Below are 23802 nucleotides of genomic sequence, written 5' to 3' on the forward strand. Positions count from 1 at the left end.
TTAGAGATCCACAAGATTGGGACACAGCAGCTACTGATTACACAGGACATGAGGTGTTCACTTCTGAAAGGACTACGAAAACCGAAGGCAGTGTTCAGGAGGCTGGAAACCCTAACCTTCATGCAGGAGGTACACTATTCATCAGGTCTCCTATGTGCCAGATTTAAGAACCCTTCATTGGTACTTCCTGCTCACAAACACCAACTACTATACCATGAAGATTCTCATTAAAGATACTACTCATATCTATTATGAGGAGGCTGCAGCTCCCTGCTTTCGCACCTTCCATTTTGTTTTTTGTTTTTTTTTTTTTTTTTTCGCACCTTCCATTTTGTACCGTGGCAATTCAAGATGAACAGACACTGGCACCTTACATGAGGTCCTTGCATCTTGAAACCACCTTACATCAAACAAACAAAAAGATAACACTCTGAATTCCCAAGCAAGCAGAATGTGTTCTCAGAAGTACCCTATCTACTCCAAACTAAACTTCAAAGGGATTGGAGAAACATTACATTAAATAGAGTCTAGAAGTAACATTTCTGGAAGTAAAAAACAGTCCTTATGGAATGCTCAGTGGTTAAAAGTGATGCACTGTTTCACGTTTGGACAAATACTACTCTTACAAGCTTTCTAATGAGCTATATTTCCAAATGTTCTTCTTTGCACTACTCAGTAATCTATTTTCACTGCTTATCATCTGCTAAGAACCATTTCATTGTGTGCCCACCATAGCTGCCTCTTAAGAACTTCCATTAAATGAGGCAGTTATCACCATTCAGAGATTAATCTTTGGCATTTTGATGTTTTTAAAAGAGAAACACAAATCTTTTAACACTTTGCTTATATTTCATTTTGCAGACACCATTGAGCAGCACGCGTGTGTGGTTCTCAGGGACACTCCCACGTACGATTTCTCAGTGTCCTGCAGGCTGCAGACTTCTCAGGTCGCTCTTACCAGACAGACCATTTACACCCACAACCTGACTGGCCTGGTTATTTAGAAGCTGATAGTATGAGGTTCAGCTGAAAAGCAAAATAAAAGGCTCTATTAGTCCTTCTTGGATTAACATAATTGCCTGCGGACAGTTTCAACTATCACCACACCTAGGCCCTCAACTCACATAAAATCCAATGAGAACAACAGAAAAATATACATGCCAACACTGACAAGGGACAGAAATAGAGCTAAAACATCAATTTCACCCTTTTCTGCTCACTGTGTTTTGGGATGAATTACAGGTAAGCTGAATTCTTTAAGTGAATTTTAGGCTCACATACTAACTCTGACCCGGGTATGCCCTGCCCACTCTGTAAAGGAAGGGGTGACAAAGAAATAGTTCCTGCCAGTCTGCAATCTCATATCTATAGCCCAGGCCCTTAAGACTTGCAGGTCAATGAACCTGGCAGTGAACCCTTCTATACCTTACAAACTGTTTTGGTAATCAAAATAATCACCCACTAATCTCTTTTATAAATTTGCACTTCAGTGGGAGACACAAAATGACCTCAGTCTTTTTCCTGCCAAAAATACAAACCTTGAATCCAACTATGAAGAATTAGTCAACACCAAATTGAGGGACAGTCTATAAAATAATTGTCTCAGCAAAGTCAAAAGAGCCAAAAAAGGCGGCATAGCTGCCCCAGTTTAAAAATAACTGAAGAATGTGACAATGACAACTGGCACCAGGACTAAATCCTGGACTGGAAGAAAACATCTGTAAAGGACACTACTGAGACTGTGCATAGAATCCCCTGTCCTTAGGAAACACACACACTGAACTATTCCAAGTAGAAGGGCACTATAGCTCCTAACATTCTATGAAATGACTTAAAAGAGTGCTGGGAAGAAGGGGTGGGAGAAGAAGCAATGGTAATAAAGCAAATGGGGCGTAATAGCATTACCATTCTTGTATTTTTTCTGTAAATCTGAAATTAAGTAACAAAAATGTACTATTATTGAATCTCTAGAAAATAGGCTACAAACATTTTATTTCTAAGAAAATTTGAAATAGGATAGAAAATGACAGTAAACCAGAAAGCCCCTATAGGAAAAACTGACAGAATCAGAATACAAGATACTTGTCGCACCCCTTGGCCAAGTGACTTAAACTCTCAGGGCCACGGTTTCTTCACCTGTAAAATGTGGCAGATAGAGTGGGGTCAAAGTGACAATTAAATAAGATCATATATGTCAACTACTTAGAACAATGCTTGGCAGCAATCTGAAGTCAATAATACCAATTACTATTATCTAGAAAATGTTAATGGTTATTAAATATATCTCTATTAGTGTTTTTCAAACTGCTAGGCTGCAACCCGTTTGGTACATCATGAAAATAATTCAGTGGTTCTTAACCAGCATATTTTGAACAAAACAAGAGAACAGGGAAAAGAAGCAAAGTAAAGCAATTGAATTTCATATAATTCCATATAATGCAGGTAATTAGTTGCTGTGAAACTTAAGTTATAGACATATATACAACCACACACACAAACATATATCTCACTGACAGAAGTCAAGTGGGAACCCAGGAACTGAATATTCTTGCTTCCTCCAGCACACCACTCTTATGCCTTTATCCATGAAGAAGAAGCACAAGAAGCCCAGGACCCCAAGTCATTTCTTACCTACTGATTCTATGACCCACAAGGCTCTTTTCCAACCTCAAAGTCAACCCCTCTGAACTCCTGTAGCCCTTCCGCTGTGCTCCCTGGACCTACAGTCAGTCATCAGCAAAATCCCCTCTCTCCTCAGCCAGTTTTCTGAACCTTCCTACCCTAGCTGAATCCCGGCTACCACCTGAGGATAAGTCTCCCCTGCAGCATTCTCAAGTGATGGAACTACTGGGCCAGGAGATGAGATGAGAGTCCTCTCTGATTCTTAAAGTCTCTTCTCACCATCCTCTTCCAACCTCACACCTCCCCCAGTGTCTTCAGGATATCAGGCCATATGCTTTGTCCTCCCTGCAGCCACCTATAATCTCTTGGCCATGAGCCAGCCCTGCATACCTTGAAGATCTCAAGCACAAGCACTCTTTTCTAGAACTATTCCTGCAGGAATTCTTGATGATTTCAACACCCAGATCGATGATGCTTTTCAATGCTGTGATTCCTTTCCCCCACTGATCTGATTTTTCAACTACACATTCCACGGGCTACCCCAGCCCTTATCCTTACCTCTAACTACACCCCCTACATAATTTTATTGCCAAACATCTCGCTCTTTGGTCACCATAACTTATCTTTCCAGTTCATCTTCCTCTCATACTCTAATTCCAACAATTGTTTAACTCTACCAAGACCTTCAATCCATGAATCCTCCTACTTTCATGCTCTCTTGCCTTAATGTTGCTCATCTGCTTATCATGGCAGTAGTTATAATCTCTCCCTTGCTTAAAAAAATAAGTCCCCGGTCCCCACACTCCTCTCCCATGTAACTTCCTGGCAAAATCACAGCCTTGTATTTCACAACTCTCCAGCTACCCTACATCTATATTCATGCAACTAACTACAACTTGGAGGAGGGGGAAATAGACAACTACATTGTGTGGTTTCTTTTAGATTCAAAACTGCTAAATTCAACTGAGTCTTCCTCAAATCTTTAACACTTCACATTCAGAGACAACCATGCTTCTTGAGTAACTAACAAGTGTGAAGCAGTCAGATGAGAGCTTCCATCATCTCCACACCTTACTACACAGTGGCCTGAATACTCCTTCCACCACAACTGAGCCCCTCATGTACCTACCAAAGCCTCCACCCTCTAACTACTCTTGAGCCTCCTTCTCCAGTCAAGACATTTTTCCAGTATCACTTTTACCCTCTTTGGATTTCCCCCATTTAAATACAAACATGTAATTCCCCTATCTTTTTTTTTTAAAAGGAAAGAGAATCCAATAGCAAAAAATTGTTATTTATAAAGACAAAGAGGGAAAGGCTGGAGGCAACAGAAAAGGACAACTTCTCCAAATTTATCTTGTTCTGTAATTCCAACTTGAACTATATATTTTACATAATTTACAAAACCAAATCAAAACATTAAAAGCAAACATTAAAACATTAAAAGCATTAAAAATATTACAATATTAAAAGTAAACATAAATACTTTCAAGTTAATGTTACAAACATACAGAAAATAACTGTTGACTATATAACCCTAGAACTGTCACAGATATCTTTTAAAAATATAACCCATATGAGCTGTGCTGGTGGGATATTTACCTAAGTAAATAACCAAGAGAAAAAGACAGTAACCAAGACCTATAGACTCTGGCTCACCTGTTCCATAGTAGGACAACCAATGATATGGACCTCGTCAGGGCTGAACTCTTCCTTTAACAAAACGTGGATCTTCTGGAAGATTTGCTGAATATTATTCTTAGAAAGAAGAAAAGGATGATATATTAAATGAGTCCCTGAAAATATATGCTGCTATCTTAAATGTGAAGCACTAAGAATATTAAATCTTAGTGATATTTACCAAAATGAGAGGAGGAAATGTATCTCTCACGGGATTACCAAAGACGTATAATTTGCATCAGTATTTCACAGGCTAACACAATCTGACTAAGATGTACTATATAATACTTCCTAGAAAGACTAAACTCTAGCAAGCCCTGACATCCCACCTCCCAGCCTCATCCAGAGAATAATGAAAAGTATTCAGCAATCTCCTACAAAAAAGATAATAAAGTTCCCAGACACATAAAATGTGCTTTAAAAATCAACCAAAGCACACAGCCACGCAGAGCTGGAAGTTATGAGTAGTAAATTTGTTCTGACATTCAATCCCTTGGTCGCTGGCTGCTGCAGTCATTTATTTCCACTACTCACTAGTAAAATGGGACATAATTCCTGAAAAGCTATTCTTTCAAGTGCTGAGCCACGTCCAATGTGAGCATCTGATTTTTCGTTTATTTATTTAATATTTTCTACTTTGAGGTAGGAATTACCTTAGCGCTAAAAGATAACAGAAAGTGATGATGGAAAAAAGGATATAATCAGACAGATACAGGCTGTATAAGAGTGTCAAGAATCACAGTGATTATTAATCAAGTTCATTATATTAGTATGCCAACATTTTAAAAGCTCTATAGGAAAAGGAAAATGGCAGACAAGGCTAGCACACTTCAAGAGACTGGCCAACATTCAAATAAATTACCAGAACACTCACCCTAACTGGTTTAAACAAGATGAACTCGGTGTCTTTATTGGAGAGGTACAATGACATACTTCTTAGTGTCAGAGGCAGTTTTGCTTTTATATTTTTGTAGGCACCTATCATAAGTTCACTGACCTTTGCTGGAAAAAAATTAATTTTGTTAGTGTCACAAAGAAAAGGAGAAGAAACATTTCCATTTTAATTCAGGGGCAAATAAAAGGAACAAATAACAAAAGAAAACTCTTTATTTCCCCAAATAATTTCTTTCATTTTTCTTATTTATTTGTCAAGTTTAACCATGAGCCCTATAAACTTGCATTAAATATCTACTATATACAAAATTCTAATCCTGAGGGATGAGGCACCCCAGCATGCTTCAGGACATTCAAAATGACTATAATATGATATTATAGAGATAAGAGTTTAGAGATAAGAGTTGAGGAGGAAATTTAGAGATAAGAGTTGAGGAGGAAAAAAAAGGTCAGTCGCAGCCACTAATAAAAATTACTTCATAATGAATGAGTTTATTCATTTGCAGAACTGCCTCGCAGAAGAAATACTGTAATATGAGATCATTCCCAAAAAATCCAAACATATTTAATGGGAGCTAAATCTCCATTTGTTATACTCTTATATTACAGTAACAGAAAGGAAGTAGAATTCCATGAAACTGTATTTGAAATAATAATGTGGTCCAGGTGTACTGTAGGAAGAAGCTCCATGGAAGAGTAGTAATATGTAAGAAGTATTAAAAGAGGTAATTACCAAGGAAGTTACAAAAGACATTAATAATTAATACTCAATCTCACTCTTAATTTTTAAGATGCTCATTAAAACAGTTCAGATGTTTTCAAATTGGTAAACTAATATTGTAAATATCCACATCTGATAAGGATGTAGAGAAACAGGCCCATTCACCCATTACTGATGGTAATATAAGATGGCTTATCATCTCTGGAAGGATATTAGGTATATCTAGCAAAACTGAAGATACATACACTCTCATTGAATACTGTCCCTGATAGAAATTTAGTTATAGATATACTCACAAAATACAAAAATGTGTGTACAGAGATATTTTTAAAAGTATATGGAGGAACAAAATGAAAATAATTTAAATAGCCATTTATAGAATTATTAAAGTAATTATGTAAGAGTGATGCATTCTATGCATCCATTTCAGACATTCTAAACTGTTAATAAGCAACAGATGCAACTTGCATAAAATGTGGAACAAAATAATAGCCCAGCATTTGTCACATAAAACTTAAAAACAGTATTCTCCATAATTTCAACCTATCAGATACGGTTTTTTCATCAAAGCTGAAACACAATGAAAATCAGGTGGGGAGAAACCAGTAGGCTCAAAGTATTTCCATTAACCCACTTATTTTTTTTTTTATTTTTAACTGGAGATTAATAACCTATATTAATTAACTAGATTCTTTCTCCCTTAGAATACTCTTGAAATGCAAGTGGCACTGGCCAATTATGATCTTCCATTCCAGCCTGTGACAGGAGTAGGAAACAAACTCCAAGGACTATATAAATGCAAACAGTCTAAAAAAAGAAATCCCAAAATGTGAATGTGAATACCTGGTTGTGCCCATGGCTGCTGTGAGAGAGTATACTTGGGACCTCCCTGGCTGGCCATTGTTTTTAATGCTGAAACCTAGAAGAGACAAAAAGAAAAAATGTTTCAGATGGTTTAAGACAAATTAAACTAGTACCTCTCAAAGGATATACAACACTATTTAAAACAAAATAATAATTAGGACCTCTCTGGTTGTACAAGGGGTTAAGTCTCAGCACTATGAAGCTATCAGCAGCCACTGCAGCATGAGTTTGATCCCTGGCCAGAGAGCTGACCCACATGGCGCAGCAGACCTCTCCTGTCTCACCAGCTGCTTCCCTCAGCAGTGTATTTTAGTAGATCCACCTGTTCTGCTCCCCACTCTGTCTCTGGTGAATCCTCTCACCACCTGCACCTCTGACCTACACCCCAGGTCTTGTATGCATAAAGAAAAAAATCCTTAATTAAAAAAAAAGTACACATGACCAACCAGTGCTATATGTATATAGAGAGAAGCAAAAACAAGCAAACAAAAAAAAGAGTACATTTAGCTTCCTGAACAAGTCTATTGTTAAGGTGGCAAATTATGGAGAAGCTAAAGTGTAGCTGGAGAGAGTGAAATTATACTTTTAATTCAGAATTTTTGCTAAAGTAAAATATTAATCTTGCCATATTTCACTGTAACACTTCTGTAGTACTTTACAATTACAAAGCATGCTTGTGAATATGACTTTCTTTTGATCCTCACAATAACCTTAGGTAGGGATAAGGGAAGCTATTGCTATCTCCACTGTAGAGATTGAAAGACTGAGATGTGGAGAAACCACCTGGCTTGCCTACAATTGCAGTCAGGATATGGGAAAAGTGAGTCTTGGACTCTTTCTTAGACTTAGCTTTCTTAAGACTCAAAATTCTATGTTCTTTTTTATCTATACCCATTTCTACTGGTTCACGTTCTACTTCAGAATTTGTTTTAAGCAGTATTCAATACCAAAAAATTCTAGAACAACAACAAAATCAACAGCTTTTGAAGTTACAGAAAAATATCTGACTGAACTGTTTTCTTATGAACCTCTATCCCAAAACACTTAGAACACTCCCTGAGACCAAATGCTTAGAGAAAAGGTTATTTTTCTAGGGGAAGTAGAAATAAGGCAAAAGAGTATAAGTTTTTCTAGTAGCTATTCTATTTTTCTCAAGAAAGACTATTTACTGTACCAAAAATTCAGAAAGGATGTTACCTTCAGTTTTTCAATCTGTGATATACTCTAGATAGATATCAGAGATAAGAACTAATGAAAAAAAGGCATCCCAATAAGGAGAGCCCAAGTAAAAAAAAAATGACATAAACTAATATATAGCAGGGAAAAGGGATTAGAATCACAACCCGAGTCTTTAAGTTCAAAAACAAGTCTTCTCAGAACTCAAGAATGTTCTCTATACAGTCACACAATCTGTCTTATCATACTGTCCAGAAGCATCCAAAATAAACAATTGAAGGGTTTTATGAAATTTATCAAATTTATGCTAATGTCAATTTGGACAACTATATTAGTTAATTTTCATTTTCTTGATCAAGAAAAATGCTTTTCTAGAAAAACCCATCTAATCCAAGAATTTATTACAATCAACTTAATTCATGCCGTACCACTAATGCAAAATATTCATCTACACTATTTTCCACCAATATTATGAGTGCTTTCCCAAAAATACACACAAGCTGGCTTTCCATGAGGACAATTCAGTAAAAACTATGACAACATATCTATAAGTTACAAAGTATCAATATTTCTTTTTTTTTTTTTTAATCAAAACCTGGTAGGAAACATTTCTACCACTTTCCTTTCAAATTTATGTGTTGGGAAGAAAACACACAAACTTCAAATACTTGATATGACTAGACTAAATTCACTAAGCAATTAATATTTGCCAATGATAAAAGAATTGTTTGTTTTAACATTTCCTTTTTTGGGTACATATTATTATTTTAGAAACTAACATCCTCTGGCTTTATTACAGGTTTCTGGCATAACTTCTTGCTTGATGGATCCAGCAAGAAGTCAGTAATAGAAAATATCCTTAGTTGTTGCCTGGTCATTTCACAAATACATTTTTTCTCCCCAATTAAGACTTCAATAAATAAATTTATGAAACAGGGCCAGCATACTTTTATTCTTTTTACAAAGTCCTCTAATATAAGTCTGGGCAGACATACAGGCTTAATAAATGCATGATAACTTCAAGACTTTTAAAACAGCTTTATGAACCTAAGTCCTTGGTAACACAAAGTGTTTTATATATATATATATTTTAAAGATTTATTTATTTATTTATTTATACAAGCACTGGGTACAGTCAGAAGCGCAGGAGGGTGAGAGAATTCAGCAGAGCCAGAGCGGGGAGCAGAACAGGCAGACTGATGAAGCACAATGCTGAGGGGAGCAGCAGGAGCGGCAGCAGAGCTCTGCACGCCATGTGGGACCATCGCCGGTGGTCGGGGATTGAACTGGCACTGCAGAGGCTGCGGGCAGCTTCGTAGCCCAGCACTCAATCACTGCGCCACCAGGGAGTCCCCACAAAGTGTTTTAATTATTAGTTTGAAACCAGATAATTAAAATAGCCATGATCTAATTTTTCATTGATGATATTTGCAAAGTGATGGATTTCAGTTGGGAGACAGATAATTTTAAATCCATATATGTGGTGATTAACAATTCAGTAACATAAAAACTTTATAGCCATGTAGGTCCTAATGCAGGAGCAAGTAAGAGTTCCAGACCAGATACAAACATCTACAATGTGGATAAAAAGAACATAGCTAGGGCCTCTCTGGTGGTGCAGCAGGTTGAGTGCAGCGCTGTGAAGCTGTCTGCAGTGCAGGTTCGATTCTGGCCAGCCTGGGAGAGACCCACATGGCGCAGCAGACCTCTCCTGTTTCGCCCGCTGCTCCCCTTAGCAGTGTATTTCGTCAGTCTGCCTATTCTGCTCCCCGCTCTGTCTCTGGTAAATCCTCTCACCCTCCCATGCATCTTGCCTGTACCCTGGTTCTTGTTAAGGGAATAAATCTTAAAAAAAAAAAAAAAAAAAATAGCTAACCAGAGGTCTGCTACCACTAGCTTTGTAACAGTTACACAATTACTCTTCAAAACTAAAAATTCTTTAAGTATATCTAAAAGTTTCAATTCAAAAGTTTCCCTAATAGGAAAGAAACAGTGCTAAGTCTTATTAAGATTATTAAGTGCTAAGTCTTATTAAGAAATCATTAAGATTTGGGCTTACAGCATCTCCATCTGCCAGTGTATTGCAAAAGGATAATGCAAAAGGAAAGACACGTAAGAATTCAAAATTACTTTATCAAATATGCACCAAGGTCTGTACCTTTGTCATAAACTCCTCCAGTTGCTCTACAAATAGCTTGGTCTGTTGCTGAATAAACTGCTCACAGGCTGATTTCAGATGACGGTCTACATCTTTTTTAGAGTCAAGATAATGTTCTCTTATCTCTGGAGTACCCTTAAAAAGAAGAAGACAATTTCTGTAGATGCCTAGAAATTACCAAACATGTAAAGAATGTAATTTTTCTCCCACCACCAATGAAGCAGACTTCTTCTCACCTCCAACAAGAACTCTATCAAGGCATTGTTGCTATTCAGTCTAAAAAATCTTGGAACAGTCATAGGATTCAGGATTTTAAATGCTGCATCTGTGAAACAAAATTACTCATCCAGTGAAAATGTTAGTTTCAGGAGAAAAACTGAATACTGTTTTAGTAACTTAAATAACATACACTAGTTCTTTATCACCAGAAAGCAAAAGTGGTTTTATTTTTTCTAACCTGAGTGTGAGGGTGAGACAACTGCCAACAATGGCTACAGGACTCACACACAGATATTTTTTGGAAGTCAGAATTATAAAGTGACTATTCATCTCAACAATTGATTTATAATAAAAAAATGATCAACGATAATCAATACCTTAAAATTTTCACTGCTTTACTTGTATGATGTTAAGTAAGTTTTTAATAAAAATTCATATACTTACCCAGCTTGTTTTGTCAAGATCCTGGCTGGCACAGAAATTTATTCATTTGAAGCAGAGTGAATAAACTAATGTGTCAGCCAGAAAGAAAACACCAAAAGGACATATTTACCTCTTAACCTCCAGACTAACTAGAATCTATGCAAAGTAGTAAGTCAGGTCTCATTGATGTTCAAATGCAATAAGAGATAATGTTAGTCATGAGAGGTTAGAGGCTTAAAAGTTAAGATAGCAAGTATCAACAAGTAATAGTAAGAAAAACATTGCTTTGCTTTGCCAGACTGGAGAAAACAAAGCATGAAAAGCTCTAATAGCACTTACTGCCTTGACCCTAGTCTCAATGAAAAAGAACCTCTCTAGCAGGTTCAGTATTCAGAGGAAAGCTTTAGTAAACAGCTCTTTGTTTCTGCTCTCTTTTCTATCATAAACCTGAAAGACTGTCTGCAATAAACAAAGCAAATCACCATATGGTTGGATTATGTAAGCTTTATGTTATAAAAAAATATATTTTGAACCAAATTTTGCCATTTTCTCACACCTCAGTGTGAGAACCTCTATACTAGAACCAGGTAGCAAAAATGAATGAGAAAAAGAAGGAAAGAATGTAATCAACCCTGCTTTATCATCCCATAAAGTCAGGATAATCAGCACCTTTATGGTTAAGAGCACCATTCCCACACCTCACACTGAAAGGAAAGAAGGAAATCAATAAAAGCAGCTGGGAGATGAAAGCCTTGATGAGAATAAGTTCTAAAAAAAAGTATGCATTCTGTAAAGGTAAAAGCCAGGAAATATGGTGGCTGTTTAAAAAAATTCCCACAGTATATTAATAACATACAGGATGAATAACATATAGGTTCACTATCCAAATCCCAACAGAAACAAAAGGCATTCTCTGTGGTAGGAAGGAGACAGCATTAAGAAACAAGAGTAAACTGTTTCATTATTACTCATGAGAAGACCTCTTTGGTTCTCAGGTGAGTTAAATCAAGTAAACTTATAAGCACGGTCATTAGGGAACTAACAACGTGATGTCCTAGAAAATCCTGTATTTGGAATTGTTCTTAACCATAGAACATGAAAAATAATTTAAGTGATTATTTCTCAATATATCACAGCAAAGTTCATTCTTTACATAAATAACATCCTGAGGCATTAGAGCTTAATTCTCTTAGAAATGGTTAAGATGAAGTTTAGGTAAGTCTGTAAATAACTTAGAGAAGTAAGGGGTATTTATAGTATATACATAACTGCTTATGGTCAGCATCTTAGAAAATAACTACTTTAATCTTTTAAAAATCAACTCTTGTTAATTCAGAGACAAATCATTCCGATAAGTGAGTCTTATTTCCCAAGATGATTTAAGGTCCATTAACTCAAAGACCCTAAAAATACAATTACTTAACAGTCACCTGGTTTAATAATAACATTTGAGTTTATTTAAGCATCTTGAGCTTACTAAGCACTTTAACACACATTTTCATTCTTAATGATCTTGATAACCTGATGAAGGTATCATGACAAGTTGACTATCCTCAATTTACCTAGTATGGGGAAACTAAGACACCTATTCAAGATCACAAGAGTCAAAAAATGATGAGCAAGGCTCTCTTTCAGATTCGTAGTCAAGTACTCTTCTCTTTTTCCAGGTGGATGCCTTGATTTTTGTGAATAAACTCAATGCTTAAAATCATCCCAATTAGCTGACACTGTAAGTATGTGCTATGCAGATTTTTCACGTTTTATGGTTATGGCAATATGTGGCAGAATATAAGAGAGGCAGTACTATATTATGAATTTGAAATGTTCAAATATAGTTCCCTTCACGAAGAAAATAAATACAGTGAGTGAGATGTAATTAGGATGTTGACAACTTAATTTAGTAGGAACAATTAGCAGGCTTAGCAAGCATAGCATGCAAAAAAAAAAATTGCAGATGAACATAAAATAAACCTATAACCTGTGCTGACACATTTGGACAGGTCAAACACATCCAACTGTGCCAGCCAGGGCAATGAAGTACCTCTAGTTTTCTTGAGGTCCAGGGAAATTTCCTTAATGGTGAATTCAGTATGAAATGGAGCAATTTGTTCACGAAGAATCAAAAGGTGCTTTATTAAGAAAAGTTGTCCATCAATCTGACTCTAAATTGTAAGATAGAAAAACTGGTATTATTACAAATTAACTAAAACCAGGAGTACATAATGCATGTTATTAATCAACATTAATTTACCTAGGTTTATGGTCATTAACCTAACTTCATAGTGCCAACATCCTGTTGTGCAATGAACTCTCCCCATAATACCCAGATTAAAATTATTTGGAATAACCTTACTTTAAGTAACTCTTATTGTTATATGCTTTACTTAGAAAATCCCAAAAAGCAAATCAGACAAAAGGATGGAAACTAACACATTTTAAAACATATCAAATCTGTTTTTTTTTTTAAGATTTGTTTATTTATTTATGTATACAAGAGCTGGGGTACAGGACAGAGGAGCAGGGGTGGGGGAATTAACCAGAGACAGAATGGGGTACAGAACAGGCAGTTCTACTGAAATACACTGCTGAGAGGAGCAGCGAAACAGTCAGGAGAGGTCTGCTGCGCTATGTGGGCAGCTTCCCCGCCAGGGATCGAACTGGTGCTGCAGTGGCTGCGGATAGTTTCATAGGTTGCATCCTAACACCTTGTGCCACCAGGGAGGCCCAAGTCTGTTTTAACTTAGTATACAAGTGGTGTGGCCTGACACTAGCACAGAATAGGCAGTAAAGAAAACTTCAAAGAGTGAGCATGATTCTGTCCTCTCATGACTTTCTAGCCATGGTTTTCACTATTTGGTCAAAGTGACTTCAATATCCAGAACATTGGTAATACTCATATTTATACAAAGTACAGTATTTGGGGTAAATGTAAATGATTTGTAAAATGATTTGGGATCACCATGTTGGATTATCCTAAACCTACATAGTGTTGACTACCTACACCGCAAGAGTCACTGCATTTCCTTTTGCCCTCTTAGCACCCAACCACAAGAATCTTGTGATTCAACCTTAGTTCTCAGAGCTCTGACCTAATTCCTAAATAGTGAATAATCATAGCTCTTATTTCTAAAAGAATCTATTTACTTTTACAAGAGCAAGGCTGTTTTTGCTGCAACTCAAGACAGAATCTTACTTTGAAAACATTTCTCCTGTAATTATACTAATTAAGAATGTAAGCCACATAAACTTTAAAAAGGTTATTACACAAAGTGACTCCTATCTCGTCTCTCTCTCTGTCCTTCTTCTAAATAAACACAAAACCAATATATAAGTGTAACTTTGCACTCTGAAACTCACTTTGCACTCTGGAACGCAGAATTAAATAAGCAGGAATACTTGCTCTATTTTTAAAAGAAGTAATATTTCCAATGAGAAAAACAGTGTAACAGATTTAATTTACTTTACTACAGCTGTTGTAACCTAGTCAACAGTGTCATGTTAGAGTACCAACATACTAGGTATTCAATTTAAATATGTAAAAACAATTGCTTGCCTTTAAAAACTCTTAGGACATTAAGCCATTTTCATTAACAACTTTTTTAAAAGTTGAAAGGCAGAAACACTTCAACTCACCCATGAAAATAAGTTAGTAAAAGTTTACCAAATTGAGAGCTTCCTCATACATACTTAAATCCCCTATATGCGTAGGAAACATAACTAGACAGAGGAGGATGGACTTTTTGGCAATGAGGAATAAAGACTAAATAATCAAAAGGCTCTTCACTCCTCCCTTTAAAAAGAGGACAATGGGGGGCCTCCCCGGTGGCACAGTGGGTTGAGTGCTGCGCTGTGGAGCTGTCCACAGTCTCTGCAGCGCAAGTTCGATTCCTGGCTAGCCAGGGAGAGTCCCACATGGCGAGGTAGACCTCTCCTGTCTCACCTGCTGCTCCCTTCAGCAGTTCTTGCAGTCTGTCTGCTTATCCTGCTCCCCGCTCTGTCTCTGGCGAATCCTTTCACTCTCCCGTGCCTCTGACCTGTACCCCAGTTCTTGTATAAAAATAAATAAATCTTTAAAAAAAAAAAAAGAGGACATGGTACAAGAGAATATATTATAAGTATATGAACTTTTTTTAAAATTAGATCTTTTTTCCTCCTGGTAATCTAAGAAATATCCATTCACTGTGGATGATCTAGAAAATAAAGTATAAGGGAAAGGAGGAAAAATTCATAGTCACCCGAAAGGAGGAAAAATTCATAGTCACCCAAAAGTTTTCACTGCTATATTTTTTTAATTCATGTTTTTCACTGCATAAAGTCACAGTGTGTATATGATTTGTATACTGTTTTGTTTTTTTTTTTTTTTTTTGGCCTTAACATATTATAGTTCCATTTTACTGCTTCATTTGAAAAAATGTAATGGCCCTGTAATAGTTCACTATATGGAATACGTCACAATTTAATCATTTCCCTAATATCAGACATGTGTTTCTAATTCCACCTATTATAAAAAATATTACTTAGAAATATTTTTTTAAAACTTAAATCTCCTTGTCTATAACATCATTTTCCATCCTCTTCTGTTCCCCATGTCAAAATGTCATTTCAACTCTTTGTTCCATGAATGGAAGGATGCAGTGTTCACAGACATAGCTAGAGCTTTTCAACAGGATACCAAATTCTTTTGTTGAAAGATTTTTTTTTTTTGATTTTGAAGTTAGAAATCAAGTTTGTAAACCTGAAGTCCAGAAAGGTTCAAAAGGTTTGAACACTCAGAACAGCAAGGAAATTTTGGTTGGAGACAGGCCCCAAAACTCCTTCCCTATACGCAACAGACATTTCAGTGGAGAATTAAACAGAGCAACACTTCCAATCGAGTGATACCTCCTAAAAATAAATCTCAAGGGCCATCAGGGAGGCACAAGCTAGCAGCCTTTATTCAGACCCAGATCCCTTTTTGATTAAAACTGGTTAAGTGTCACAGTCAACTACTTGTGGTCACACACCCCAAGGGTCAAACCTGCCAGTCTTCCAAATGGACTGGCTGGTTTTCTCCAAGTAAAGTCATTCAATATCATTTAAAACATCAGAAATGATTATATATTGTTACATTTCCTTGAAGAAACTGCTTTGATAGCCCAGAGAAATAACAGCCTACTATCTCCCCAGTTGCCAAAGCTGTAACATGAAACTTTTATCTTAAAGAATTTATAATGTAAGTATCATTTTTTACTCTTTAACAAATTTGGCACATGAAGCCTAGTCTTTATTTAGCACTACAATGGAATATTAGCTTCTGTCAAGTGGTCTCAAAATTAAATCCTATTAAACAAACTCTACTAACAAAATGGCTTGAAATTTCTGTGGCTATAAGTCAATGCTAAAGTCCACATTATCATTATAGATAGAAAGACTTCACCTAACACTTCATCAAACCTTGTTTTTGCTGATAGACTCTGATGCTCCAAGTAAGGACTGAATGCAAGCAGACAAGGCTTCCTGTGATAGTCCTTGGAACACTGCCCTCTGGTGAAACAGAAGAGAAATATCATTCTGTAGCATTTTTACAAAAAGGAAAAATCATAGGAGTTGAGTATAGTAAACAATGCTTGCTTGTCTTCCTCCGTTGGACTAATTTATTACTGGTAATACTCCTTGCAGAGTTTCCTAGTCTCATGGAATCTTTCTACTAAAACACAGTTTGTCAAAGACTAATGTGATGTTTCAACAGTATCTCCTCAGCACCTATTTCATGCCAGGCTCTGCTGTAGATGCTGGAAACAGTGGCAGGAAAACAAGGCAAACGTAGCTCTAACCTAATGAAGCCCGCACCCCAACATTATCTTGTATTATATGCTGTTTTTCAAAATCTATAAAACCACCTTTAAAACAAAGTCTCAATAAATTCACTTCTAAAAATTTAATTACTCAGTATTCTTTTTTTTTTTTTTTTTAAAGATTTATTTATACAGGCACTGGATACAGTCAGAGACATGGAGGGTGAGAGAATTCACCAGAGCCAGAGCGGAGAATAGAACAGGCAGAGTGACGAAGTACACTGCTGAGGGGAGCAGCGGGCAGCAGGAGAGGTCCGTGCACCATGTGGGACCTTCGCCCGGCAGTCGGGGATCGAACCAGCGATGCAGAGGCTGCGGGCAGCTTCGCAAGACAGCGCTCAACCGCTGCGCCACGGGGGAGGCCCAGAATTACTCAGTATTCTAAGATTCATGCACATGGCTCTCCCTCACAGTATTAAAATAGCAAAAAAACAAAAAACAAAAAACCATACACACACCAAAAACTGGAAATAATTCAAATGTTCAATAATGGGGACATCAACAAATAAAAAACTATTAAATCTAAATGATAGAATACTGGGCATAGAATCAAGGAATGCTGTAGGTAATGGTGGAATTCCTTAAAAATATAATTAAGTAAAATCAACAACAGGCTACAAACTAGCATGTGAAGTACAATTTTTAATATAATTCTGTCACTTCTCTGTCTTCCCAGACTTGTGGCACATTGGGCTGGGCAGGGATTCCTATCAGTTACCTTGCTTCCTCTCTGCCTAATTCTACTCAAGATAAGAGCTGATGAAGATGGATATGAGAAAACACTTACTAGGGCACAATCTGAACTCTGGTCCCCTACTTGATGTTATTCTCTTTTCTCTGCCATGAGGGTACCAAAGTAAGAAGAGATGGGGACTGTGAGTAGCTTAGACTAAGACCATCTCATGCCCTGCTCAGCCTTAATGTGTTTTTCACTGGATTTGTCTTCCCTCATCTTTGATTGGTAAGATTGAGGGGGTGAGATTTGGTTGTGAGATAGGTAAAAAAAAAATAAAAAAAAAAAAAAAACCATAGGGAAGTCTGAGGCATAAAACAAAACAAGCAAAATGACTTCCTACCTACAGCAGTCAACCTATCTTTTGATTAAAATCCCTGTTAAGCACCATAAAAGACTTCTTTAAGATCTGTGATGACACTGGCTTCTATGTGGAATATTTTTCCCTCAGGCCTGGCTCTACTATAGGACATTTCTGAATCTTGTCTGATTCATCATTCACCACAGTTACAGGGGAACCTGGGGAAAAGATGCCGTATGTCTAAACCTCCCTCTGAAAGAGATTTCATCCGCTGGGTAAAAAGCCTGACAGACCTTACTGGGTAGCTGATCTGGTCTCACTCCTTAAAGTGCCTGCACTGGGCAGAAGAATCTTCTGGTTGAATTTCAAAATGTCCAAGCACAGACTCTAGTTACTATGCAGTCTAAAAAAGATACAAAATAGCGTGCACTCCACTGACCTACTGTCACACCGGTGCCACCTTGAACCCAGGCCCCTAGAACCCTGAGGCCTGGAGCAGCCCCATCCTGGGAGGGGATACAAATAAATTTTTGAACCATATTCTTAGCAAATGCATAATTAATTACCTGACTGCTATATTTATCACATCTCTATATACTATTTGGATTGTAAAAATCAATTTTTAAGTGAATTAAAACCACTGAGTTTTACAGTTTGATTTAGCAACAAACCACTAACAATAAATAAATGTAGACAAATCTGATCTTTCATGAACTGATATTTACAATATTAAACTGGAATGCTTAAAATAACTGCTACCTAAAATCAATGCATAGTGTAAGATGGTGCTTAAAAAAAAAAGGTACTGCTAATTTCAGCAAATAACTGCACTTAGTCCATGGTTAGAAACACATGTAATCTTAATACTACTTGTTAAGGATGTTGTCAAAATGGTAACTAAATTAAAATAGTTGCAGTTAATAAATAATTGAATACTGAACATATATGCCTATTTGACATTGAACATATCACTTAACTTTTCTGTATCTGTTTTTCATCTATAAACAAGACGTAATCAATAGTTCCTAATTTATTTGTTGTCATACACCCCCAAGAAATACAATAAAAGTTACAGCCCCTCTCCTCGGGAGGACACAAATACAAACATATACACACAGTTTTTACCCACAAGTTCAAAGTATTCATAGTCTCCTCAAAGTTCAACAGTGGACTCTAAGGGTCTAGGGAATACTCAATTTAGCAATCTCTATACTGGATTTATCTTAAAGTTGTCTTTGTATCTGAAAATCATATAATAGTAGTCCAATAACAGACAAAATATTGACATCAAGATCTCAAAATAAAATTAAAATTAAAAACATTTCAAGAGAAAGACAAGCAATTTAAGTAAAGATACAAGAATTTATAAACATACATCTATGCATCTGTACAATTTGGAGAGACAGACAAGTGTTCTTCGAACTGTAGGATACCACATTCCATGAAGATCTGCTGGAGAAATTGTGGTTTGTGGTCTAGGATTGAGAGATTCTGTTGAACCTAAAAATCCAAACAAAAAAGAACACACATTTCACACCTGTGAAGGTTTGTCTTATTTGTGTGACAACTATAAACAGTTCTCTTTAAGCTAGCAATAGCTGGCAATATCCATTATTTCTTACCCTAACCTTTAATTAAGAATGCCTTAAGAAGGGCCTTCCCGGTGGCGCAGCGGTTGAGCACTGGGTTGCGAAGCTGCCCGCAGCCTCTGCAGTGCCGGTTCGATCCCCGGCTGCTTCCCGGCCACAGGAGGAGGGCCCCACATGGTGCGCAGACCTCTCCTGCTGCCCGCTGCTCCCCTCAGCAGTGTACTTCGGTCCTTCTGCCTGCTCTGCTCCCCACTCTGGCTCTGGTGAATTCTCTCACCCTCCCGCGCTTCTGACTGTACCCAGTGCATGTATAAACAAACAAGCAAACAAATAAATAAATAAAACATGCCTCTATTAAAAAAAAAAAAAAAAAAAGAATGCCTTAAGAAGCCTAAACCAGGGGGAAGTGAGATTTAACATAAGACATGAGAACACACATGAATCCATCTCTCTCACACACACACACTCTCTCTCTCTCTAGTCTTACATACCTACTTAACCCAAATTGCTTTCTCCAAAATGAGATAAAAGATCTTTATGGAAAAATGATCAGCATACACAAATTATAGAAAACCATGCAGACATTTAAAAGGAAGCGGATCTGTTAAGCAGTCAAGTGAAAGCAAGTGGGGGCCAATGAGGTGTAGCAGTGACAAGAAAACAAAGCAACATCAAAAAAAAGCGATCAATCAAGCTGGTATGACTTAGAGCCTACCTTCTAATGTCTGAGCTGTATCACTTACAGGCCTATCTTGTATACGTACCCAAATCCCCAAGTACCAGAGCTGGCTCCCCTACCCCTCATAGATCAGAAAAGGCAGCTAAGGGTGTTCATCATTCATTGTATCTGAGCCTTTTGTTTTTTTGGTATGTTTGAAAATTTTTCCATATATAGAAGCAATTATAGCCAAGCAAAACAATTCCTTTATTTCAAAAAAAGAGCTAGATCTACATATGCTTAGAAGTAAGCTTAGGAGTAGTAAATTCATAAGAGAAAGGAAAGAGGGCACTGATGAGGGTAAATGCTTTCATTTTATAGCTCTGTGACCTTATTTTTCAAAAAAATGGAATACCTGTATAATTTAAAAAAAAAAAATTTAATTATTTTGCCCTTTGGCCAGCCTCCTTTTTTTTAATTTTTTTATTATTATTTTTATTTATTTATTTATTTATTTATACAAGCACTGGGTACAGTCAGAAGCACGGGAGGGTGAGAGAATTCACCAGAGCCAGAGCGGGGGAACAGAACAGGCAGAAGGACCGAAGTACACTGCTGAGGGGAGCAGCGGGGGGCAGGAGAGGTCTGCGTGCCATGTGGGACCCTTCTCCGGTGGCCGGGGAGCAGCCGGGGATCAAACCGGCGCTGCAGAGGCTGCGGGCAGCTTCGCAACCCAGCGCTCAACTGCTGCGCCACCAGGGAGGCCCTTAAAAAATTTTTAGATTTATTTTTATTTATGCAGACAAGAACTGGGGTACAGACTAGAGGTGTGTGGGGGGGTGGTGAGAGGATTCATCAGAGATACAATGGGGAGTAGAACAGGCAGAGCTACTGAAATACACTGCTGAGGGGAGCAGTGGGTGAGACAGGAGAGGTCTGCTGTGCCATGTGGGTCAGCTCCCTGGCCGGGGATCGAACTCATGCCACAGTGGCTGGCGATAGCTTGATGGCGCTGAACTTTAACCCCTGCACCACCAGGAAGGCCCCATGTATAATTTTTAAAAGCTCTACTACAAGACCTATACAAGATCTTTCCTTAAACTAAGCTATCTACTTAACTGAAGTTTCTTAAAGAAAAAATTGTACAAATTCTGTCTAAGAATATTTAGGAAATTTAGTGTCCACAATTTTGCTAGGTTTGTGATATCTATAGGATCCCTCCTTCAAAATAGTCAAAAAGTATGATCACATAAAAGTTTATTTCATACATTAAAGCCACACACCAGTTTATCTGCTCATTTTTTTCACTTTCCTGTGAAGAAGAGTTAATACTTAAAGCAGATGACCAGTGAAAAGTTTACTTACATGGCAGATCACCAACGGCAAGTGCCTCCTAACTATCACATCTGAAGAACCAAGCAAACCAGTATTGGGCTTCTCCCTCAGCCTCCTACAATCTGCCTCACACTCCTCTCACTTGCTCTACACAGAGGATGAAGTCTACACTTTCTAAGATTTGATAATCATTCTGTCTTCGCAGAATGACCCCACCAGCCGGCCCTGGCACCTAGCCCTACCACCAAGTGAACATCATGACATCTAAAGCCCTCACCTTGGAGGCCTCTCATGTTCTCACTTCCAACATACCCTGGAAGCACGAAAACTCATTATGCTTTTTTTCTGCTCTTCTTGCCACTTAAGGACTTGCTTCCCACTCCAAACTCTATCCCTGTACCCATAGGGATGACCATATGGTTGTCCTTTACCTTTTCAACTCCAAATACCTTCATTTACCTCTTTACATCCCATAACTCATAGATAGATTTTCCTATGACTTTCATCCAAAATTATTTTGTTACTTTATAACTACTCCAAATGATTCCTTCTCTTGGTTATTAAATCTTAGCATCCCACTTTCTGACCAACAATACCCTTATGTTTTCCTATTTCTTACCTGTTTACACATTACTGCCAAACACTTTTCTTCAGGCTTCAAATGTACTGTTCCCCTGCTAGCCTCTGATCTCTCTGGCAATTATTCTCAGTTGGCCCAGTTTACTCCACCTCCATTCGCTCTTTAATGTCAAAAATCTGCTACGGTTCTCTTCCCAGATTTTTGTTATTATCCCTCTAATCTTTGTCCTGAAGTGTTCATATATAAGTTCAAAGCATCAACTATTCCTTAATCTTTATCTTCAAACCAGTCTTCCTCTTGACAGCCCTAGAGCAGTGCTGTCCAATAGAAATACATTGTGAGCCATAAATGTGACACATTCAAATGCCACATTTTAAAAAAGGTATAAAGAAAGAAGCAGAACTAATTTTAACTTAATGCAATATATTCAAAATATCACTTAAACATGTAAGCAATGTAAAAATTACCAGTAAGATATATTCCAGTTTTCATTTCATATTAAGTCTGAAGTTTGGTGTGACTAGCTACATTTCACATGCTCAATAACAGGTAGCTACCCCCACAGCTCTAAATCCATTTAGTATGGTACTCTCAATTGTTCCACGTGTACCTTATTCAACATTCCTCAGCACCCACATCAAGCATATCATCACATTCTACTAATTCAAACTTCTGAACACATCCCTCATCTACACACTTCTATTCATCCCCTGCCCTCATCAGTGCTCTTCTTCAAACCACCCCTATCTTTTCAAATGAGAAAATATAACAACCTCCTAGAATGGCCTCTACAGCTCTACCAACAATACCTTATTGTAACTTCAGGTATGGGTAAAAGACTACGCTTCAATGGGGAGATGGAAAACAATGCCAGGGTTTGCAAGACAGAAATGTACTCTAGTATTTCTAATAACTCTTGAGGAGATTTACTAAGACCAAGGTGTGTGGTAGTGGGGGGGGCGGGTCAGGGTAGGTATCCTAGGGCATGGCATGGGTTCTACTTAGAAGGGAAATTTCAACCCACCATGGGTCTCTCTACCAATAAAGCATGGCAAAATGGCATGGCAGATGGGGAATACCAAGACAGCTTGGCAATCTAGATTTACGGTACCAACTGTTACACAGTTGACTCAGAATACTGGACAACGCCCCTACACTTGGGGATTTAGGGCAGCTGGGGCTCTTTAAGTCTATGGAGGTACATTACCCCACTCCTGGTCAGTCCTTAGGTCAGTCCTAAGGAGCTGAGTTTTAGTGCCACCCTTACAGACGGGGGTGGGGAGGAAGAGGTGCTCTACTTCTCCCTCTAGTTTATTGTTTAATTAAATCATGAGTATCCAAGATGATTCTTGGACATTTTATTTTACTCTTTGTCTAATAAGCAACCTAATCCAAGCTATCCCATACACTTCTGTGAACATTATACCCCCAATTCTAGCATTTGAAACATTTGTAAAACGCAAACCTGGGGCCTCCCCGGTGGCGCAGCGGTTGAGCGCTGGGTTGCGAAGCTGCCCGCAGCCTCTGCAGTGCCGGCTCGATCCCCGGCTGCTCCCCGGCCACCGAAGGAGGGTCCCACATGGCGCGCAGACCTCTCCTGCTGCCCGCTGCTCCCCTCAGCAGTGTGCTTCGGTCCTTCTGCCTGCTCTGCTCCCCGCTCTGGCTCTGGTGAATTCTCTCACCCTCCCGCGCTTCTGACTGTACCCAGTGCTTGTATAAATAAATAAATAAAAAATAAATAAATCTTAAAAAAAAAAAATGAAACCTTATTAAAAAAAAATGCAAACCTGATGGCAAAATATCCCTGATACAGTATATTATTTCAAAGTCCAGGAGACAAACTATCACATGGGATCTATCAATCTGGTCTGTATTAGCTGCTCCTTCCCTACAACCTATACCCAAACACACCAAATCACATGACTTCCCCAAAGTAGCCAAGGTCTTCCATTCCTGTCTACCTTCCTACATGCTATTCCATCTATCTTAAACAACCCCACTTCACCAGGCTCTCC

General features: G+C 37.8%; 1 protein-coding gene across 1 annotated transcript in view; it reads right to left on the reverse strand.

Moving 5' to 3' along the window:
* The window catches only part of COG3 (component of oligomeric golgi complex 3), a gene marked incomplete at its 3' end in the record, with an annotated part of 54468 nt that overhangs the window by 7254 nt on the left and 23412 nt on the right, over positions 1-23802 (reverse strand). Inside the window, exons 15-22 of the mRNA XM_084235985.1 lie at positions 19001-19125; positions 16191-16280; positions 12799-12919; positions 10352-10440; positions 10116-10250; positions 6761-6836; positions 5177-5304; positions 4282-4380 (exon numbers count right to left, since the gene is read on the reverse strand). Coding sequence (XP_084092111.1) covers positions 4282-4380; positions 5177-5304; positions 6761-6836; positions 10116-10250; positions 10352-10440; positions 12799-12919; positions 16191-16280; positions 19001-19125 — 863 coding nt within the window. The remainder of the gene's footprint in view (positions 1-4281; positions 4381-5176; positions 5305-6760; positions 6837-10115; positions 10251-10351; positions 10441-12798; positions 12920-16190; positions 16281-19000; positions 19126-23802) is intronic.

The sequence above is a fragment of the Talpa europaea genome (assembly GCF_964194135.1).
Source record: "Talpa europaea genome assembly, chromosome: 6".
NCBI lineage: Eukaryota > Metazoa > Chordata > Mammalia > Eulipotyphla > Talpidae > Talpa > Talpa europaea.